Below are 17,655 nucleotides of genomic sequence, written 5' to 3' on the forward strand. Positions count from 1 at the left end.
CAACCAATGAAATACAAATATAAAATGGTCCTGAGTTTCATACAATCCCTTTCTACTTCTATGCTAACGTGACAAAGGAGTGGAAAAGACAGCAGAGGACACTGAGAATTATTAGGGTAGCTAAAAGGCTAAAATTTCCAGGAGGGGAGAAATGGGATGGAAGAGGGCAACTTAGGCAGCAGCTCTCTCAGGACTAGTAGCTATATATTTTTTTCTTCTACTTCCTTCCCACCCTGCCCCACCAACAAGAGCATTTGAAATGACTTTGGAATTTCAATATTATCATTTAGGAATAGATGCCCTCACTATTTTTACAAGAATTTTCTTTGAAAAAATTCCAGTATAGACAATACAAGTTTTTGAAGGTGAGATTCAACAAGAATAATAGAACATTAACATGAGAGCCATCCTATCAAAAGGCATGAGAATGCCAAACATGAGGAAAAAGGATGAGGCAACCAGAAGGTTAACAGAGGCCCCAATATACAAGCAAAGTATAACCATTAGCAGAATAACAAAGGGTTTTAATCCTTTCAAACTTTGACGACGGTTCTAAGGGTATGTTGCTTGACACCAATGGAGGGAGCACCCAACCATTCCAACTAAGTTCACTATGGATTTATGTTACCTAATTTCAACTGGATCTTTATTCCTGAACTATCCCTTTATATTTTCCCTGACTCTATAGCCTATTCCACATAAGATCTCTTCAAACTCCTTCTTGACCCTCTTATATGTTGATATATCTATTCTTAAGAAGACTGCCTTCTATTTTACTGAGAAAAGAGGCCATTTGTTGTGAGCTTCCTTTTCTCTTCATCCCATTGCTCAAAGGCTCTCAACATCATTCTCCATTTTCCCTTCCTTTGCTCCTGCCTATGACAAAGAGGTGGTCTTTAGGCTAGCCCCTCTACTTGTGCCCTTGATCCTTAGAGCTTGCCTCTTCAATCATCCCTTCTATCTTACTACCTACTTCAATTTCTTCATACCTACTGGTAACTTTCCTGCTACTTACCAACATGCCCAGGTTCTCCTACTCTAAAAACAAACAAAAAAATACTTCATTTGATTCTTCCATTCCTTCAAGCTAATGCCATCACTTTATAATAAAACTCCTTTAAAAAAATTAATCATTGGTTCTACCTCCTCTCCTCCTACTCATATCTGAACCTCTTGCAATCTCACTTCTGACCTCACTACTCTACTGAAACTGCTCTCTCTCCAAACTTTTGATGGCCTTTTCTCAGTCCACATCCATCTTGCTATCACTGCAGCATTTGACATTGTTGATCATCAATTCCAGTTGGTTATTCTCTTTTTTCCTGGATTGCCATGGCAGTGATCTCTCCTGGTTTCCCTCCTTTTTGTCTATCCATGCCTCCTCAGTATCCATTGTGGATCATCATCCATCTTCAATCCATTAAGTGTGAGTATCCCCTGAAGATCGCCTTCTTTTCTTCTCTCACTACACTCAGTTTTTTTTCCTCAGCTGCCATGGATTCAATTATTATGTCTATGCAGATGACTCAGAGAAAGACATATAAAAACATACATATACATATATGTATATCTCCGGTCTTAATCTTTTCTCCTGAGCTTCCGGTTCAACATCACCAATGATCTGTTGAACATCTCCACCTGGATGTCCCTTAGATACTTCAAATTCAAAGTCTATCCAATGTAAGCTCTTCCCCACAATTTAGCATTTTATGTTTAGCCAACATGGGACAATAAATTTTAATATTTGTAATGATGGTGGAAAAAATTATAAATCAGGATGTGAATTTTTCTCTGAGAATTTTCTGAGAAGAGAATAACTTGGCAAAATTTACCAGGCTGTTAAACTTTTTCAGGAGTTTTCTTTTTATTGTCTATATTTGTTGGTTTCATTATCAGGAATTCTTTATGACTGGCTTGGCAAGCATCATCTAGGTTTTTCTATATTTTAAAATTATTATTTATATTTAAAAATTTTAGCTTTTACTCAATGGAAATCTTTACAGGGACAATTTTGTTAAATGACAACTTGATACAAATTTAATGAAAGGAAATTGGCTTTTACAGGATCTAGTTTGGACTTTTTTAATATGGCATCTTAAATTAATATCACATAATGAATATTCTCACTTATGAGGGAAGAGGATGACAATAGGGCCAGTATACATTTAATTTCAGAAAATTTTCTGTCATGAATTCCTGGATATATCTAATATGGCCTATTTTGGGATATATGCATATAGAATGTAATAGCATTCACAAAAGAGGATAAACTAGAAACTCCAAAGGTTCCTCATTCTAAAACAAGGTTAGTGGAGGAGGAATCAGGAGTGAGGCCTATTATCAACTGGTGAATTCATTTACTAATATGCTGACAAACTTGTCCAGGGACAAGCAATGGGAATGAATAAGGCAAAAGTGCTAATGTGGAAAGAGTGCTGGATTTAAATCCACAGAGAACTAGGTCTGAATGCTCCCCTTCAACACTTGGTAAATGCATAAGTGAACACATGCAGGTCACTTAGGCTGTCAGAATCAATTTCTTCATCTATGAAATGGAAGTGATAGAATCTGTATTTCCTACCTAATAATATTATTATCAAGAACATGTAAGGGGCAGCTAGCACAGTGGATAGAAGACCAAGACTGGCGCTGGAAAGTCCAGGGTTCAAATTTGGCCTCAGACACTATGTGACCTGGGGCAAGTCACCTAACTCCAACTGCCTACCCTTTGTCACCCTTCTGTCTTAGAATTGATTCTAGAACAGAAGGAAGGAAGGAAGGAAGGAAGGAAGGAAGGAAGGAAGGAAAGAAAGAAAGAAAGAAAGAAAGAAAGAAAGAAAGAAAGAAAGAAAGAAAGAAAGAAAGAAAGAAAGAAAGAAAGAAAGAAAGAAAGAAAGAAAGAAAGAAAGAAAGAAAGAAAGAAAGAAAGAAAGAAAGAAAGAAAGAAAGAAAGAAAGAAAGAAAGAAAGAAAGAAAGAAAGAAAGAAAGAAAGAAAGAAAGAAAGAAAGAAAGAAAGAAAGAAAGAAAGAAAGAAAGAAAGAAAGAAAGAAAGAAAGAAAGAAAGAAAGAAAGAAAGAAAGAAAGAAAGAAAGAAAGAAAGAAAGAAAGAAAGAAAGAAAGAAAGAAAGAAAGAAAGAAAGAAAGAAAGAAAGAAAGAAAGAAAGAAAGAAAGAAAGAAAGAAAGAAAGAAAGAAAGAAAGAAAGAAAGAAATTAAGAAAGAAAGACCATGTGAGATAGAGTTTGTGAAATATTTTTCAGAATTTGTGCTATTTAAATGTCTGCTGGTATTCTTGATGTAGGAACTGGGATTTCAAATAAAATGCTTGAAAAATTATTTTTCAAGTGACAAGTGGAGAACCATGTTTGATACAGTCTATGACCTCAGTAGTCCAGTACTGAAGAAGAAAAAAAGATCCTAAGGAAACAGAAATTTAAGTGGGGTTACTTCTGCATATAAACATAACGAGATGCTATCAAAGGATATGTATGAGACAGGGTTAAGATGAGCGGTGATCCTTGTGATAGAAGCATGCACTGAAAAACTGCCTCTAGCTAAGAAAGAAATATTCCTAAGAGGCACCATAGAAAATGAAACAATGAATTGTTAAACTGGGCCATAAGACCAGCTGCACAAGGAAATAGCTGTGCGGTTATTTTAAGGTGATTGGCTCATATTACCCAAAAACTATTTTGGTGGTCATGCTTAAAGAGGTATATTTTTTATCTCTTATTCTCTAGTGGGAAGGCCCCTAGATGAACCTATGTAAGCTAGATATAAAGGACTGTCTCTAATAGTCAGGAATGGAGGGCCTGATTTGCATATGCCAACCTCTGTAAGAAAGGCCAGATGCTTAAATTCTTTTTTCAGTCCAGGTAGTGTAGTTCAGGCACCAACAGTCCTGAAAGACAGAGGCTGTTGTTATTCCTGCTTTATAGAGAAGGAAACAAGAGGCTCAAAAAGATTTAAGTGATTTGCCTAAGGTAACACAACTAGAATCTAAAGTGGAAAGTGAACCCCAAACTTCAAGTACAATGCCCTATCCACTATGTGATGCTGCACTAACATTAATATGGCACTTTAATGTTTAAAAAATGTTTTACCTAAGTGAGAAGAAGTGCAGTATGGCACAGTGAAATTGAAGAAATAGTTTCTAACCAGAGGGATGGGAGTCACTCAAATGTACAGCAACTGCAACAGGTCACAGTATGATCAATGCAGAGACAATGTGGTTTAGGAGAAAGAGTGCTGAACTTGGAGTCAGAAGGGACCTGGGATTAACAGCTAGGTGACACTCACTAGTGACATGAACTATATACACAAATCTCATAAGTTTTCTGAGTCTCAGTTTTCACAACAGTCAAACAAAGGTAAATAATATCTGTAATGCCTACCTTACAAGGCTGTTGTGAGAATCAAATGAAATAACGGACATAAAGTATTTAGGAAACTGAAGAATAATGGAAATGTCAGCTATTATTATTAAATAAATATACCTTCTAGTGATCAAATAAATGTCTCCTGCATATAATACTGTTTTTGAAACTATGTATTACTGTAATTAAAAAACATAAATTCGCTTAAAAGCACTACTAAATCCGGAGAGGCCTTTTTGTTGTTATATATTTTCTCAACAAAAATTAAAAGCATAACTACTGTGTTGCAGTCTACAAAATCTGACATTAAAAAAGGGAACCTCATACTGAAAAAGGTTGTGAGTTACTGACTGATAAAGCAAAGATCAAAATTAACATGAAAATTAGGATAAACTAAGATTCTACATGCATTTAGAATAGTTACAAAAAGACTTAAAGATGTCAATTTCAATAGAAGACCAGCTACATGAGAGCAAGGATAAGTTTTTATCATACTGCTGGTGCACATAATAAGCATTTAGCAGATACTGACTGAATTAAAAAAAAAGGAAAATATATAAAAGTAAAAATACTTATATAACTACAGAAATTTCTTAGAGAAGCTTACAAACATAAAACAATCCTCACAAGTAGGATGTCAGAAGAGCAATCAAACTTCCTCAGTCAAAAAATACTGAATCTTCTTAACAAGTACATGGTTCAGCCAAGGGCAACACTAGATTTAATGAGATGACAAACTCCTTTATAAAACATTATAGAGGAAGACTGACAAAAGTTACAAGTAACATCATCTCACACAACAGTAAAATGCCTGGGGAGGACAGGAGGAGTCTACAAAAAGCTTGGAAGGAAATGCAATTAAGCCTGATTATCTTAAGAGTACTAAAAGGTGAATAAAAAGAATTAAAATGGAAAAGATCTGCTGGAATGTCTTAAGCAATTTATTTTTATCATTAATAACTGTGGAACCACTATTTAGACTAATATCTCAGTGCTAGACATACTATGCAGAAATTACACTCAAGAAAAGGATATCGAAAAAAGAAACTAGAATCAAATTGTCACCAAAAAAAAAAATCCATCCTAAAAACAGCACAATTTTTAAGACAACCAGAGATAAATTTTCAAGATGCTTTATGAGAAGAACCCAAGTGTATCTTGCCTTTGCTTCTTACTAGATATGTGACCTCAAGACAAGTCACTTCATCTGTAAAATGAAGTGTTTAGAAGACCCAATCACTACGGAACTTCCCAACAATGCATCTACAATATAGTGAAATCTTATAGGATTCCTTGACAACTACAACTCCACAAGGACAATGTTGTTCCTGATCTATTAATACCAAGGAAGGAATAAAACAATTGCGGCGAAGAATGTCCTGGAACAGTTCAAACAGAAGAGCCATTGTCGAAGTCCTCCAGTTGGTCCAGTTTTTAGATGGTATTTTGCCGTCTTCAATAAACCTTGGAAAAACATCAGTGCCTCCACAATGAGATCCAGGGTCATTCAAAAGATGACCTAGTAATATGTTCAAGAACCAAGTGAAGGAAGGGAGAGAGAGGAAGGGGAACAGGGAGAGGGAGAAAGAGTGTGTATGTGTCTGTGTATTTATCTCAGAAAACACTGCAAATGGACAATAAGACCAACCCAAAACGGACCAGGAAGAGGAGGCAAGCTGGATCACCTTCAGTAGACTATGCAGCATTGTCAATGATTGATGGCTCCACCAATATACATCTTTTTATCATTAATATTCCCCCAGGGATCTATCTATAGTGTAGCAAGTCACCAAACAACCCAATCTCTGAAGAATCAAAATTATAGGTGAACAAACAGGAAATATAGAAAGCTGCATGGTGTGAGCAGGCTGCAGCATTTTTTCAATCTTGTGCTCCAAGACATGTACTTGTATACTCAGCTCCTAGCACAGTACAGGTATCGATAAGTGTTTGTTGATCGATGCATCATAAAAGACATCATCCATGATATAAGTATGACTTGAAAAGGAGGTAGGGAGGTCATGTAGCAAGATATAGGCATAAAATCCCCAGGGTTGCACTAACATCCAGAAAATAATAGAATACCTAGAAGAAATCCACAAGCATATTGAGTAGATTCTCTATGATGTTTATGAATGAAAATTTCACAGGATGAAAAGACATATAAATGGCTTATTGTCTGTACCAGTGACCCAACAACTCTACAAGAAATAACTCCTGATAGTTAAAGGGCTTCAAATAAACAAGAGATTTTGTAACAAAATGTGGGATTAGGTCTTCTCTGTCATTATTCTGATAGATACCCAAGAAATATCTGGAAGAATTAATTTTTAAAGACAACGCAAGGAAAACCTTTACCTTGAATGTTTACAAATGAATGGCTGATTCTTTAAAAGGCAAAAAGAAACAGGCTGTTCTTCTTCAAGTCTTGCTTCTCTAGCTTCATTATGCCTCAGCTAAAATTCTATCCTCTGCAAGAAGCCTCTCCCAGTTCTCCTTAATCTTAGGGCCTTCACTCTAAGATGAACCCCAGTTTATCCTGCCTATACCTTGTTTATACATAGTTTGCATGTGGTCTCCCAGTCTTGAGGTCAGGAGCTGTCTCTCTCTTTCTTTGTAACTCCTGGGCTTGTCACAGTAAATGGTACATTGCAAGCATTTAATAAATGCTGACTGCCAACTTTTTAACTTGATTATAAGAAAGTTAATTTACCAAAAGGGTTTTCTATTGTCCCATGAGTTACCACATCCATGAAAGGTAATCTAGATCTGGTGTGTGACCTGAAACTTATTCAATGTTTTCAAAAGCTCTGTGATTTCAACTCCTTTCACCAAAAGAGATAAAAATTAGTTGATAATTTCATGTGTTGGTGGGCCATAAAATTCACTATCTGGTGGCCAACCTTGTGGAAATGAGCCTCTTTGAACTTAGATTGGTCCTTAGTTGACAAACTAGTAACTGAAACCATACTCAAAAGCTTTCCAACTCAATAAGGTTTGTCTGCTGGTACAACCTTCAAGAAACCAGGGCCACCTCTACACAGCAATAGAAAAGACCAATAAAATTGGAGGAGGATTTTGGTAGAGGATAATACCTGACTGTTTAAGGCAGGTTATAATCTAATTCTCCAGGATCAACCTTTAATAATTAAAGTGATGAAATAGCTAATTTCATTGAACAACATTCATTCCATAGGGACTATGGACTGATAGTTGCCATTAAGCTACACTAAAAAAATTTAGTATTTTAGCTTGTCAGTTCAATCTAGACAATTTGCAAATTGGTTATTCAGAGGTAGTATTATACTTTAAATCATGAAAACATATTTTAAAAGTTGAAATGAATAAAAATTAAGAAAATTAATGCAAATTAGCTATCATATCTTGAACATATATTGACTATCATATATTACACAAAACATGGTATGAACTGAAGTTATTCAATAGTTTGCAAAAATAGTTTAGGAAAAAGGTTAAGAAATGGTTTGGGGAATAAAAAATCCAAATTTAGGGGAATTTTTTAAAATTAAAGTTTTACAAGGTTAATTGTCCATGAAGACCTGAAATGAATTGCTGTCCTCTTTATTTTGGTTTCAAAGAAAAAAAAGTTCCCTCAACAAAAATTCTATTGAATTACCAAGTGTGAATGTGTCAGTGTATATATACATAAATATGCATGTGCCATGACCACAATAAAACTAAAGTTACTAATATCCAACCAAACTAGCAAATTATTGGATGAGAAATACATGAAAATTGCCCAAATTAGTAATTGATTTAACACTATTATTGTTTTCATTCAGGTCTCTGATGGTATTTGTGAAAGGCAAAATGATAAATTTGAGAGGTAGTATAGCAAAATAGATGGCCAGCTAGGTTTTGGCATTAGAAAGAGCTGAATTTAAGTCTTACCTCAAGCCTCTCAGTCTCTCAGAGCCACAGAAAAGAAACTCTGAAACTATAAATTGCAGAGAAGGTACAGAATTGCACTAGTAGAGGGTGCTTTCTCATCAGGAAACTCCTAGGCCAAAAAGAAATTCTAAGTCTAGTCCCTACCACCATCCCCCAAAAAGAGGCAATAAATTTTACTTCTCTATTTTGTTCCTAAGACCAAGAGTTTTGGGGTTTTTTGTTTTCCTTAATATCCACTTAGGCTATTAGTTCCTAATGAGCATAGGAAGCTTTAAGTGAAGCTATTAGGTTGGAACTCTTCAGTGGAACAAATATCTAAAATGCCACATTTTAATCTATTCAGCTTTGGAACACTAACCAGGTCACAAATTTTAGTACTATATGTGTGAAGGGTGGTCCATTTCCATATAAAGTATATTACACAGGATTTCCTTCAAGTTCTACATATAATCTTCTAAAAGAAGTATACAAAACATCCTACACTGTCTTGCTAGCACTGAATGTTTGTTGAATTGAATCAATCATTATTTCCTTCTACAAAACAAGCAATTCTTTAATATATATTTAACAGCAAATAATTATATTTCTTCAAGCAATAAGAAAATTGAGGCAAAAAGCTAACCTTAGTAATCTGTGTCAAAATAAATACTAGATGACTCAATACACCCAACATACATATTCCTAAAAAGATGCCTATGGAGTCAAATTAATATTGGAAATATTGACAATCTGGGAAATATTTCCTACCTAAACTCACAACCCTCTACTTCCTAGTCTCTTCCCAAAAGACTTACACTCACTTCTTGGAGGTACATGAAAGCTAGGACCAAAAAGTCCTTTTTTTGATGTTTCTCTTATACTCCTTTCTCACAAGTATCTGTAATCGAACCTCTTATTCTAGGTTTTATTGCCCTTGATGTTATCTTTTCTTGGCTTTTTGCCATTTTCTGTGGTAATTAATTACCTGCCAAACTCACTCTCCCAAAACTAATGCAAGTTGGTAACAAAAAGCCAGTGCCAGCAGAAACATTCAAATGTAGAAGTCTAGACTACAGGAATGCTCTTCTCTGCAATGCAAAATTGGACTTTTCCCTAAACAAATACACACTTAAGCCAAGGAGAAGCAAGGCCTGGGTGAAATCTGGGTTTGTGTGTGTGAGAAGGTAAAGATTCTCAACTGTCACCTCTAGACCCTACAGACTGTGTATTGTCTTAATTACTACTCCAAATGACATTATAACGAAAATTTTGTAAATCCAAATTTAACCTAAGAGGTAATAAATTGACTACCTACTTTTATAAATAACACAATAGCCATATCACATATGTTTCAAACTCTTAGAAATTATTTCAAATATGGCACAATGTGAACCCTCACTACGTACTTTGGCTTTGTCAGCTTGCTTTTTCAGTTCTTCCAACTCCTTCAGTAAATCACTGTTCTTTCTTTGGGCCTCCTTCAGGGTCCCCTCAGTATCCAGCAGGGTTTTCTTCAGACCATGCAGAGTTGCTTCATGTTGTTTGACTGCCTCAGAATTGGCTTTTTCATGCTTTGCCTGGAGATCCTTGCACTGTTTGAGGCTTAACTCAACTTGCCTTTCCTGTAAGAACCCAGAGTGTTGGTGTTCAGGCCCCCAGCCATGCATGAGAAACACCTCTCTCTGCCCCTCCCTAACAATTGCTCCCCCTTACCAGATCTAAAACTTTCTTCTGCAATTCCTTCTTTTCTTCTTCATTCTTTGCAATTACATTCTTCTGATCCTGCTCAGCTTTAAGAGTCACTTCTCCAATACTTTTCTGTAGAAGGGCTGCTTCATCAGTTGCCTTTGTAAGCTGGAACTGTAATTCTTCCACAAATCTAGAAAAACAATTGTTAAGACTTTTGATGAGGATTTGGGAGCTGATCCTAAGATCATCCCAAACTTCTAAATATGAAGTATGAAAAAGGGATAATTGAGAGCTGTTTCCCTAAAAGCAAATTCATAGAGAACATCTATGGTTCCATATCAGTAAATGATGATCTCATTAGTGGAAATGACATTAAAGATAAGCCCTGTGTGCTTTGCAGGTATATCAAGCCTTTCCATATGAGGTCCGAGGTGTCCCCTATGTGTTGTGGGCTCCTGGAGAGCAGGATCAATTATTTGACTTTTCTGTTTGTATGCTCAGCACCTAGCAGAATGCTTTGCACATAGTTCAGTGCTTAATAAATGCCTTACTCACCCACACACATTCACAAAGTAAAAAAAACAAAAAAAAAAGAATTGAGTTCCAAAAACTTCTTTGCACAACTATATTTTACATTTGTTAATAAACTCCAAAAGGATCTATAAACAATAATGCCAAAACCTTGATTTTCCACAAAGAAAAGATGACAAACAGTAATTTCTCTAGTTCACAGATTAAAAAAAAAAAAGAAAAAAATTATCTTTCCCAAAGGGTAAATGCCACACAGTAAAAACAGTGGTAGGTACACAACACAAGAAGGATCTTTAACTTCTAATATTCCTAGAGATATCTGCTTGCCTAAGTTATTTTAAAACCAAGTATGAAGTGAGTATAATAATCACAGATAATATAAGATTAACTTACTTATCTTTCAGCCTAAGTTCTTCATTCATTCTTGTCAACTGGGAAGAATTATCTCCTGACATCTTCATGATTTCCGCAATTTCACTTTCTAGTTTTTCCTTTGCCTTTGTTAACTGCTGTTCTCTTTCATCCTTCTCTTTAAATTTCTCTTCCATATCTGAATAAATGTAGTAACAAAAGTAATAACAAAACAGGAACATTAATTTCCAAAATATAAATGAAAAACTTTCAAAATATAGATATCTAACAGAAGAAATCAAAATCACATGGGAACAAGACAATGTCCATTTCATTGGTGTTTTCATGTTTGCTAGTGAAGTTTTCTTGAAAATGTTTTCACTAAGTCTCTAAAAGATGCACTTATGACCTTCCTGCCTAACCTCCACTGTCTGGCTTCCATAAAGATTTCAAGTTCATCCAAACTCATCTAAGAGGTTTATCCCAATTCTCCTCACCACTCACAACCCCATGACTAGGCTCTGAGAATATCTCCAATCTATACTGAATACACTTTGTGTGCCCACAGTAGTTGACATGTTTTCTGTTTCTATTAGACTGGGAGCTCCCTAAGGACAGGATCAGGGCTTTTACCTTTCTTTGTATCCCTAGTGCTTAGCACAGTGCCTGGCACACAGTAGAAAATACTTAATAAATGTTCCTTTTTTGCCCCAGTACTCTAATTCATTTACCAAAAACAGCCATTTTATCTATAATAGCATAATAATGACTTGTCCTTGGACTACTTCTAGATGAACGCCATCAAAAAAAGAGAAGACAGTAAAGATACTAATTAATAATAATAAGAAAAATGCAAGTTTCCATAGCACTTCAGTGGTGCCTAAACCTCTAATACCACCCAGAGTTAGGTAGTGAAATCTAGGATTTATAGCCCAAGAGACCTTTAGAGGTCACCTATTAGAACTCATTTTACAAGTTTAATAGAAAAAGTATGTTTAATACTGGATTTCCCTCAAGGGACACAAGTGCTAAGTAGCATTGTATTCTAGAAATCAGTCTCCAAATGAACAGTCCTTTTTTTACTACCTATGTTGTATCCTCATTATGATCAGTATTTGAAAGAGAAGGAAGAAGAAAAGGGACATGCCCGAGGAGACAGAGAAAATGTCAGAGCTAGGCCTCAAACCGAGGTCCTTTGACTCCACCACATGAATCTCTGTATGCAGTCATATACACATCTCAATACTTGTGTTAGTGAGGACCAGGAAAGACGATTTGAGAATCATTTCTATTCAAATGAACCACAGCCAGCCAGCTATGCATAGCTCTCACAAGCTTTGGGCTCTATGCTCCTAAGACAATAGAGGACCTTCTCCAAAACAGCTGCTGATGGGCAGAGCCAGGGCCCCAAATTGTTGTACTTCCACGATCCAGAATTATGCAATTCTTCTTTGACAACAATCCCTCCCTTTCGATTGTTCCTTCTGCTCAACCTTCCTAAACTTATTAGGTGTCCCTATAGAGAGCCTCCAGTCCTACGCATTCCCTAAGGCTTCATTTCTCAGCCCACACCAGATCTTGATCTTACAGTTAACCATTTCTGCCATACAGTACCAGTCTTGTCTGTTCTGTCACCAGCCATGCTTTGACAATTCTGGACTGCTGAGACAGAATGGAGATGGAAGAATGAGAAGAAGCATTACAGTCTCAGTCTCTCACTACACCTCCTGTTATAGGGAAATTAGCAGGAGCAAATAAACTATTTCACTCCTCAATGAAGTTCTAGAATACACATTAGCCTGAATTTTGATTAGATAATCCAACAAATCAGTGAGTTGTTTTCCCAGTCCTGAGCAGTTTAGAGAGATGGACAGAGAAATCTGTGGTCTCTAAAAAAGAGATTTCACCAAGAAAAGTATGGTTGTCACCAACTCAGGAAACATCGTAGCACTGAGGGACTGAGAGAGGGACAAGAGAGAGGACCAAGAATAGATCCCAGGAAATCCTTGAGAAAGCATTGGGTGTAAGAATAGGTACCATCTAGCAATTCTATCACCATAACTCAATAAGTCAAATCCAAGGTAGAAAGAAGGGCAAAAGAATTTTCCCTTAACACATAGCAGATGGAGCAGAGACTGAAAAATAGCCTCAGGGAATAAACTGCTCTGTAGTGCAATACATGGAGATCCTGCCCTCCTCAAACCAGAATTGACCTGTTGGAAGCCATGAAAAGCAGGATAGACCAAACCAAAAAGGGAAATCAAAAGATCCTAGCTGAAAACCAGTCTTTTAAACCTATAATTGGGCAAGTAGAAGCTAATGATCTCACAAGGCAGCAAGAATTAACAAAGCAAAGACAAAAGAATGACAAATTAGAAAGAAACATTAAATATCTCATTGAAAAGATGGCTGACTTGGAAAACAGGACCAGGAAACATTAAATATCTCATTGAGAAGATGGTTGACTTGGAAAACAGGACCAGGAAAGACGATTTGAGAATCATAGGTCTACCTGAAAATCTGGAAATAAACAGAAACCTTGACATCATATTACAAGAAATTATCCAAGAAAACTGCCCTAATATTCTTGAACAAGAGGGCAAAATAGTCATTGAAAGAGTCCATAGATCACACTCTACATTAAATCCTTAAAAAGACAACCCCCAGGAATGTAATTGCCAAATTCAAGAGCTTCCAAGATGAGGAGAAAATATTGCAAGAAGCCAGAAAGAGACAATTCGGGTATCAAGGAACACCAATCAGGATTACATAGGATCTGGCAACCTCCACACTAAAGGACCACAAGACTTGGAATATGATATTCAGGAAGGCAAGAGAATTGGGTCTACAACCAAGGATCACCTACCCATCAAAAATGACTACATACTCCCAGGGGAAAATATGAGCATTTAACAAAATAGGAGATTTCCAAGGATTTGTAAAGAAATCACCCAGGCTCACTCCTTTCTCTTCTCCCTCCTCACATGCAATCTTTTTCCAAGTCCAGTTGACTTTACCTTTTATAACTTTTCTCAAATCACGCCCCCTCCTCTGACAAGGCCACCACTCTGATGGAAGCCCTTATCACCTTACGCCTAGAGTTACTGCTAAAACTTGCTGGTGGGTCTGTATGCCTTGAGTCTCCTCTCATTCCAGGCCATCCTCCATTCAGCTGTCTAACTAACCGTCCCAAAATGCAAATCTGACCAGCTTACATTCCCTTACTAAATAAACTTCATCTATTCCTTATAATAACCTTCTTTTAGTACTTAAACTCCTTCACAATTTGTCTCTCTCCTACCTTCCAATCTTCTTACACACTGCTCTTCTATACATACTCTAAGATCCAGTGACATTGAAGTCCTTGATGTTCCTAACCCAAGAAACGCCATTTCCATATATGGGACATTTTCAGACTTCATGTCTGGAGTGCTCTTCCTCCTCATCTCTACTTCCTGACTTCCGTCAAGTGCCAGCTAAATCCTATGTTCTATAAGAAATATTTTTGAATCACTTTTTAACATCAGGGCCTTCCATCTATTGATTATCACCAATTTAGGCTATTGGTATTTTGTTAGTGCACATCCTGTTATCTCCTGCTTTAGACTGTGAGCTTCTGGGGAACAGGAATTGGCTTTTGCCTTACTATGTATTCCTAGTACTTAGTATTGTGCCTGGAATGAAGCTACCTAAAAAATCCTTCTCATAATTGTACCCTTTTCGCTCCTCCACATTCCTTTAAAAAGTTCAGTGTTTGTATGCACTCTTACCTAGATGGCTGCCAGAGACACCTGACTGCTCACCCCACTTTTACTAGATTCCCCTCTCCAATTCATCTGAAATACTAACATTCTGAACACACAGACCAAACCAGGGAACATTCCTAAACAAAAAAATCTTCTATAACTCCTTATTTGCTATAGAAAAAAAAACTACAAAATCCTTATCCTGGCACTGAAAGCTTTTCTCCATTAGTCCCTCCAGTCTTCTTATTATTCCCTTTCATCCACTCCCTATACCAATTACACTGGCCTGCTAGCTGCTCCCTCATATGACATTTCACTTCCTATCTCAATACCTCAGGACAAAGGGTCAATGCATGCCTTCTTAAGTCTACACCTTGCTTCAAAGCACAACACAAATGTAATCTCCTTTCTGAGCAATTTGCTGAGATCCATACCTTTTCTCCTGTCAAACTGTTAGCACTCTTTCTCTCTTCAAATTGCTTTGGACTATTCTGTATATGTGTATATATTCTATTTCCCAATAAAATATAATTCCTTGCAGAGAGATAGTAATTTTTTTTCTTTTTATACACAAATAATAATATACTGCCTTGTACTTACCAGGTGCCAAATGATTATTGAGTTAACTTGATCCTCCCTCTAACTTGGTAAATTATCTTTGAGAGATACTATGGAAAAAAAATTCATGCAGTGGAGCCAATCTGTTCTTAAGCTCCTCAGAATGTAAACAGGATTAGTCCTCAGAAGACAGACACAGTCTATCATTAGAACACTACATGAAGTCTGACAGTATTTGCATGCCATCGACAACTATTGTTACCTACATAACATAATGGGGGATCAAAATATAAAGATATTTACATATATGTACACACAAATTCTTCTCTACCATCAAGGAAGGAAACAAGCATTTATTAAGAACTGTGTGCAAGACTCTATGCTAAGCACTCTTACAAATACCATCTTATTTGTTCTCTAACAAACGCAAAGAGCTGTAGGTCCTTTTATGATTTCTATTTTATAGTTGAGGGAACCGAAGCAAACAGAGGTTAGATGATTTGCCCAGGGTCACCCAACTTGTTTGAGGTAGAATTTGAACTCGGGTATTCCTGAGTCAAGACCTAGTGCTTTGTGTACTTTGGTGCCATCAGCTGCCATTGGAAAGACTAAGTAGTAAGTGAGGTTTGTAATAGACAGTGCAACAAAATCCAATGTTTGATACTCTATCCTGTTCAGTCTAAAATGGCAAGTAATAATATTTTCTTACCTGACAAATTATATTTCAACTTCTTCAGATCAGAGGACAGAGCACTAAACTGTTCTTCTTTATGGTGTAGTTTATTTAGTGTTTCTATTTAGGAAAAAGATTTACTTCAGGTTTATGGATCAGCTGTCTTATAAATGTCACTCAGATAAGATGCCTATGATACTTAGAGTAACAGGGGATCCTAAAAAAAACCCCTAGAATCAAGATTAAAATAATAATAATAATAACAACCCTTACCTTCTATTATAGAATCAATACTAAGTATCAGTTCCAAAGCAGAAAAGCAGTAAGGGCTATGCAAGGGGGTTAAGTGACTTGCCTAGGGTCATATAGTTAGGAACTGTCTTGAGATCTAATTTGAATCCAAGACCTCCCATCTCCAAGTCTGGCTCTATATCCAGTGAGTCAACTCCCCTTCTCCCCTTTTCTTTTGGCATCAAGATTTGGAAATGAAATCACAAGAGAACAAATGTACAAAACAGGCAAAATAAGCAAACCAGCCAAGAACAAAATTTTGGCCTTTAGAATCAAATATAAAATGCTCTGTTTGGCATTTAAAACCTTTCTAACCTAATGCACTTCTGCCTTTTTTGTCTTCTTATACTGTACTCCTAACTATGTACTATTTGACCTGTAACACTGACTTCTTGGTAATTTGCCAATTGCTACCTGTAGTCGCAGGCACAGTACTGAAATGCTCTGATTACTCCTCATTACCTCCTAATTTCCTTAGCTTCCTTCAAGTCATGTCTAAAGTACCTTCATTTGTAAGAAGTTTTTCCTGGTCCTACTTAATCATAATGACTTCCCCTATGAGACTATCCCCAGTTTCTTTTGTCTATACTTTGTACCTAGTCATTGGCAAGCTATCTCCCTTTTTAGAATGTAAGCTCCTCTAGGGCAGGCTCATATTGTTTTTTATCTTGCTTTGTACCCCCAGTGCTAATAAAGAACAGTGCCTGGCACATAAATAATATTAATAAGTGCTAGCTGTCTATAAAATGAAAAGCCCACCTGACTATCATCCTCTCTTGAGCCCTTCTTCTTCCTTGTCATGAAACTTGAGATCTAAACTCACGTAGCAGAAACTACTTTCCCTCCATCAAAAAATTCTCTTAGGGAAGGATTTAGAACTTCTTTAGCCTAAAAATTACTAATAATGCTTAATTAAGGTCTAATTTTTGCCCAAAGGTATTTGCATTTTAGTAAAGAATCACAGAAATGTTAGAGTCAGAAGAGACCTTAGAGATCATCTAATCTGTACATCTAATTTTAAAGATATAGCAACTGAGGCACAAAGACAGAAAGACCCTATTGTCAGATAAATAGTTGACTGAAGGAAAAGAATTTGGTACTCCTGACTAGTACAATATACTGCCCAAAGCCAAAGGAATAAACATCTCATCGTATTTCAGGAAACAGAAAATCAGAAGGAGTGTGTTTTTGTGGACAGAGGGGTTATGATTATATATATATGCCTTTTCATTTCCTGAAATCTCAATAACTAAGATTTAGACATCAGTCCAGGTTTGTAGTATTTCTATTTTCTCTGAGGCTATTGTATTCATATAGTAGAAAAACATACCTTGCATTTTTTGTTGAATAGACACTGACTCCTCCGAAGCATCTGTAAACTTTTTTTTCTTAAAAAAGTAAAAAAAAACGAAGAATTAATTATTTAGAAAAAAGAGCAGACTTAAAATAAGCAAACCCAATCTCTCCCTCCAATATCATCATCTCATTAAAGTCACATTTTAGTTGCAAATTTTACAATATTCATTCCTAGTTGAAAAACTAGTTGAAT

General features: G+C 36.3%; 1 protein-coding gene across 24 annotated transcripts in view; it reads right to left on the reverse strand.

The window, feature by feature from the left end:
- CLIP1 (CAP-Gly domain containing linker protein 1) overlaps positions 1-17,655 on the reverse strand; it is a 162,715-nt gene that overhangs the window by 50,962 nt on the left and 94,098 nt on the right. For 18 of the 24 annotated variants that reach the window (XM_001364467.4, XM_056821816.1, XM_056821823.1 and 15 more), the window contains 5 exons: positions 17,437-17,494; positions 15,852-15,935; positions 10,881-11,037; positions 9,981-10,146; positions 9,674-9,889 (listed from right to left, as the gene is read on the reverse strand). In XM_001364467.4, the coding sequence (XP_001364504.2) occupies positions 9,674-9,889; positions 9,981-10,146; positions 10,881-11,037; positions 15,852-15,935; positions 17,437-17,494 (681 nt within the window). The remainder of the gene's footprint in view (positions 1-9,673; positions 9,890-9,980; positions 10,147-10,880; positions 11,038-15,851; positions 15,936-17,436; positions 17,495-17,655) is intronic. The other 6 variants (XM_056821831.1, XM_056821829.1, XM_056821818.1 and 3 more) reach the window with 1 other exon arrangement.

Source organism: Monodelphis domestica, chromosome 3, assembly GCF_027887165.1.
Source record: "Monodelphis domestica isolate mMonDom1 chromosome 3, mMonDom1.pri, whole genome shotgun sequence".
NCBI classification, from domain to species: domain Eukaryota; kingdom Metazoa; phylum Chordata; class Mammalia; order Didelphimorphia; family Didelphidae; genus Monodelphis; species Monodelphis domestica.